The sequence below is a fragment of the Atta cephalotes genome, assembly GCF_000143395.1.
Source record: "Atta cephalotes unplaced genomic scaffold scaffold00005, whole genome shotgun sequence".
NCBI lineage: Eukaryota > Metazoa > Arthropoda > Insecta > Hymenoptera > Formicidae > Atta > Atta cephalotes.
The window spans coordinates 2684575-2688236 of NW_012130069.1; the positions used below are offsets into that span (position 1 = coordinate 2684575).

General features: G+C 29.4%; 1 protein-coding gene across 1 annotated transcript; it reads right to left on the reverse strand.

The window, feature by feature from the left end:
* Nucleotides 1-368: 368 nt before the first annotated feature.
* LOC105626541 lies at nucleotides 369-1178 on the reverse strand. Its single transcript, XM_012207839.1, has one exon. It carries the CDS (start codon nucleotides 1176-1178, stop codon nucleotides 369-371), a length of 810 nt encoding a protein of 269 aa, XP_012063229.1.
* Between the last annotated feature and the right edge of the window lie 2484 nt (nucleotides 1179-3662).

Below are 3662 nucleotides of genomic sequence, written 5' to 3' on the forward strand. Positions count from 1 at the left end.
AACACAATGTGTGACGCGTGTCGACCCTACCCTACCTTCCCTACAAGAACAAACTAACATTACGTTAATTTACTTCTATATGAGATACGAAGACTAAAATAATATACTTAAGTAATAATAATATATATATATATATATATATATATATATATATATTCATAATATCACATATAATAATACGTGCATTTATATATCAAATAATTATTTCTTTTCTTTTACATATATAGATTAATGTTATCTTAAATATCTCAGCGTATATTTATTCAGTGATAGATTAATATCTCATTCACACAATATTTAACACATAATTAAAATGAAGGCGAGAAAAAAATATTTAACATCTATTATATACAGAAAATTTACCATTTTTACCTGAGTACTCTTAAATGATGCTCAACGATGATGGCGAACTTTTGCTGCGAAAAGTCTGTCTTTTTGTTTCTTTCGTTGATCAGACTATCCAGCAAAGACATCAGAATTTTTAACTGACCGCAGGCGTGCAGCACGAAGACGGAGGTGAGACAACAAGCGCTTACTGTTACAGAATTCACAACGAATGTGGATAAACACTGTATTGTAAACACTATCTCGTACATTGGACTCGTCGTGGTGTCCAGAATCTTATTATAGAAAGCAAAAGGCAGCGAACGTTCTGATGCGTTATTGCCTTTGACAATGGATTCACCCAATGTCATTCCTCGGAAAATACTGTACGAGAATACACCGCTGTGCATAAATACTGCGGAGAATATTGCGATGAAACGACCGATCCTGGCATTCCTCAGCATCACTTTCTGCTCTTCGAATTTTGTTATGGCCCGCCAATCCGTTTCGATATGTTTGATACATTGACGTATGTCGCCGACATGTATCAACAACGAGGTATATTTGAAACTCGCCAGCATCCAGTTGCTGAGCGGTCCAAAATCACGTATCTTCATATTCACATCTTTAGTCTCGTCTAAGAATATAGCCAATGCGCAAGGCACCAATATGCTGATGATTAAAAAAATGCATGCTATCAGTAATATCACTGATGAGATCTTCTCCGTGATCGATGAATCCATAACTGGCCAAACACTTATCGGCTTTAGCAGCCAACGAATTGGCTGTATGCTGTATTCCATATTCTCTATGTAATTAAATATGATCGGCGAATTCTGTGAAAATTTCTTCATGTTCGCTTCTCGAGCGTACAGACACGATTGAGTAATATCATCGCGCGGATGAATACTCGAAACGCACGCGGGGTAATAGTCAGAAACGCATGCGCGGTGTACTAACTATACTTTCGTTTAACACATACGTCTCTTAAGTAATCGATATTTACAATGATAGCAAAAAGCAAATTGAAGTAGTAGTGAATTCATTGCGAGATAGACGGCGAGAGTAATAGATTGCTGGGTCACATCGTCACGCAATTCGTTCGTCTTTTTTATTACTGTATTGAAATAACTTTGTTGCAAATTATCTGTATTTTTATTTAAAACAGCGAACGTAAGAACTTATCTGTTTATGTTAGTTTTATTTTTGTTCTCCATCTATAATATTCTGTTTGTCTTGTTTATCCATTCAGAATAAAGGAAGTTGAATAACATGATATCTGCGCTTATATTGATTTGTTCTAAAGAAAAAGGGTAAAACTTTTCTCTAATCGATACACAAATGAAACTTGTTTCTAAATTAAATGATCAATTATGTTACAGTACAATACAGTACAATATGCTTGCGAAATGATTGCTTCAAATGTGCATTTAACAATGAGAATCAAATTAAGTTATAAGTATGTACAGCATAAAATATAATCATAAAATTATTAATATTATTTATTATAAATTACAATTTACAACTGTTCTAATTATAGAAAATACAAATTCATTGCTAGCTTTCTTGCGAAAGAAATAAATAAATTTTTTAAATTTTAATTTTGTAATTTTAAAAACTTTTTTTAAAATAATTTTAATATATTATAATTACGAAAAAGTTATAATGTACTGCTAATATACATATGTATAATATAAGATATACATATGTATAATATAAAAATTTTACAAATATATATATGTAAAGTTTATAATGTTAGTATATTATAAAAATGCTGCAATATTTATTTAAACAAACTTTATACATATTGCTTTCCATGTGTATGTTATACATAATACTGAAACATAGCTATATAACGAAATATTCTTTTGTTATAAAATAAATTAGTAAATGTTACTACATAGTTTTCATAATTTAGGAGAAAATTATTTTAATATGCCCAGTTGTAAGCTGCAATTGTCACGCTTATTCACTTCAACGTTTCCTACTAATCTATGTTCAGTATAATCACTTTATAAAAGCAATGTGCTGTTGCGAATGTTGCATTGTGCAGAGTTGAATGTGAAGTAGAGCGTGAGCAAACCTTCGAAAAAATTTGACGAACAACGATATTATGACTGTTTTCAAAGGGTGACAAGTCCGATCAATAATTGTTTGTCGCGAATTTATAATACTAGTGGTGGAAAGAGAATATCACGTGTCATGAGTAGATAAACTCAGAATGACTGTGATGTGACTATCAATTATGTTCTGCTATATTCGATTATGTGCAGTTATGTTTCTTATACAAAAAAGGACAAATATATAATTTCCATAAAAATAAGAATTAATAGTTTTTAAATATTGAAATTATAATAATAAGCATCAGAAAAGTAATAAAAAATTGTATAGTATATACAATACATTTGTTACGACAATCTCAATTTTTACATAATCATCTATAACATTTTATTTATGAAATCTTACTTTCAAAATATGTTGATTTATTCTATAAAATATATCATCTTGCATATTTCTTAACCGTGTATCACATTATCACACAGGTATTATTCGGAAGAAAATTTAAATATACTACAAAAGATTACCTGAAAAAAAGCGTTGCTTCTACACAATACAAAAACAAAAATTTGAAATTGTAAGTCGTATACATCCATATAATTGAATGTGAGTATGTTTTAAACATAACACATAATTCAATTCAAATCAATTCTTATAAGAAGATCATAATTCAGAATTAATAAAGTAGAATGAAATGTAATTTACTAATTATTTAATTAACAGTAAAGGAAAAGTATATCTTATTGCATATACTCATGGAAAGATTCAATGTACAGTTGATGTAGGATTCTAAATGTACGCAAAAAACTTCGAACTTTATTTATCATCATATTGTCGAAAGTTTAGTACTATAGATTCTGTAAGACTTTGAACAAAACAATTTAGAAATATGGTTCAAGTTTTCATAACATAATGAAAAAATTATATATAAAATATTATATATGTATCATAGTTTGTGTCATTGAAGTTATATTAATGACTCATACTAACTCAATTTTGATGTTCTTTATTAACTTGCTTTTGCTGCGCGCGTAGGTATCCCATATAGTATATGCATAGGACATCTATTCTCTTTGGAGTTTTTCCATATATTATACATAATCACATAATTACTTGTATAATTATACATATTTGATTATGTTTTCTTCAGAGAGGGGGGGGGGAAGAAAGAGAGAGAGAGAGAGAGAGAGAGAGAGAGAGAGAGAGAGAGAGAGAGAGAGAGAGTAGTAGTAGTAGTAGTATAGTATAATATATATTATTATTATTATTATATATATATA

What these genes read in the sequence shown, in the direction of transcription:
- LOC105626541 (XM_012207839.1), bottom strand. Translation starts at nt 1,178, where the DNA reads ATGAAGAAATTTTCACAGAATTCGCCGATCATATTTAATTACATAGAG.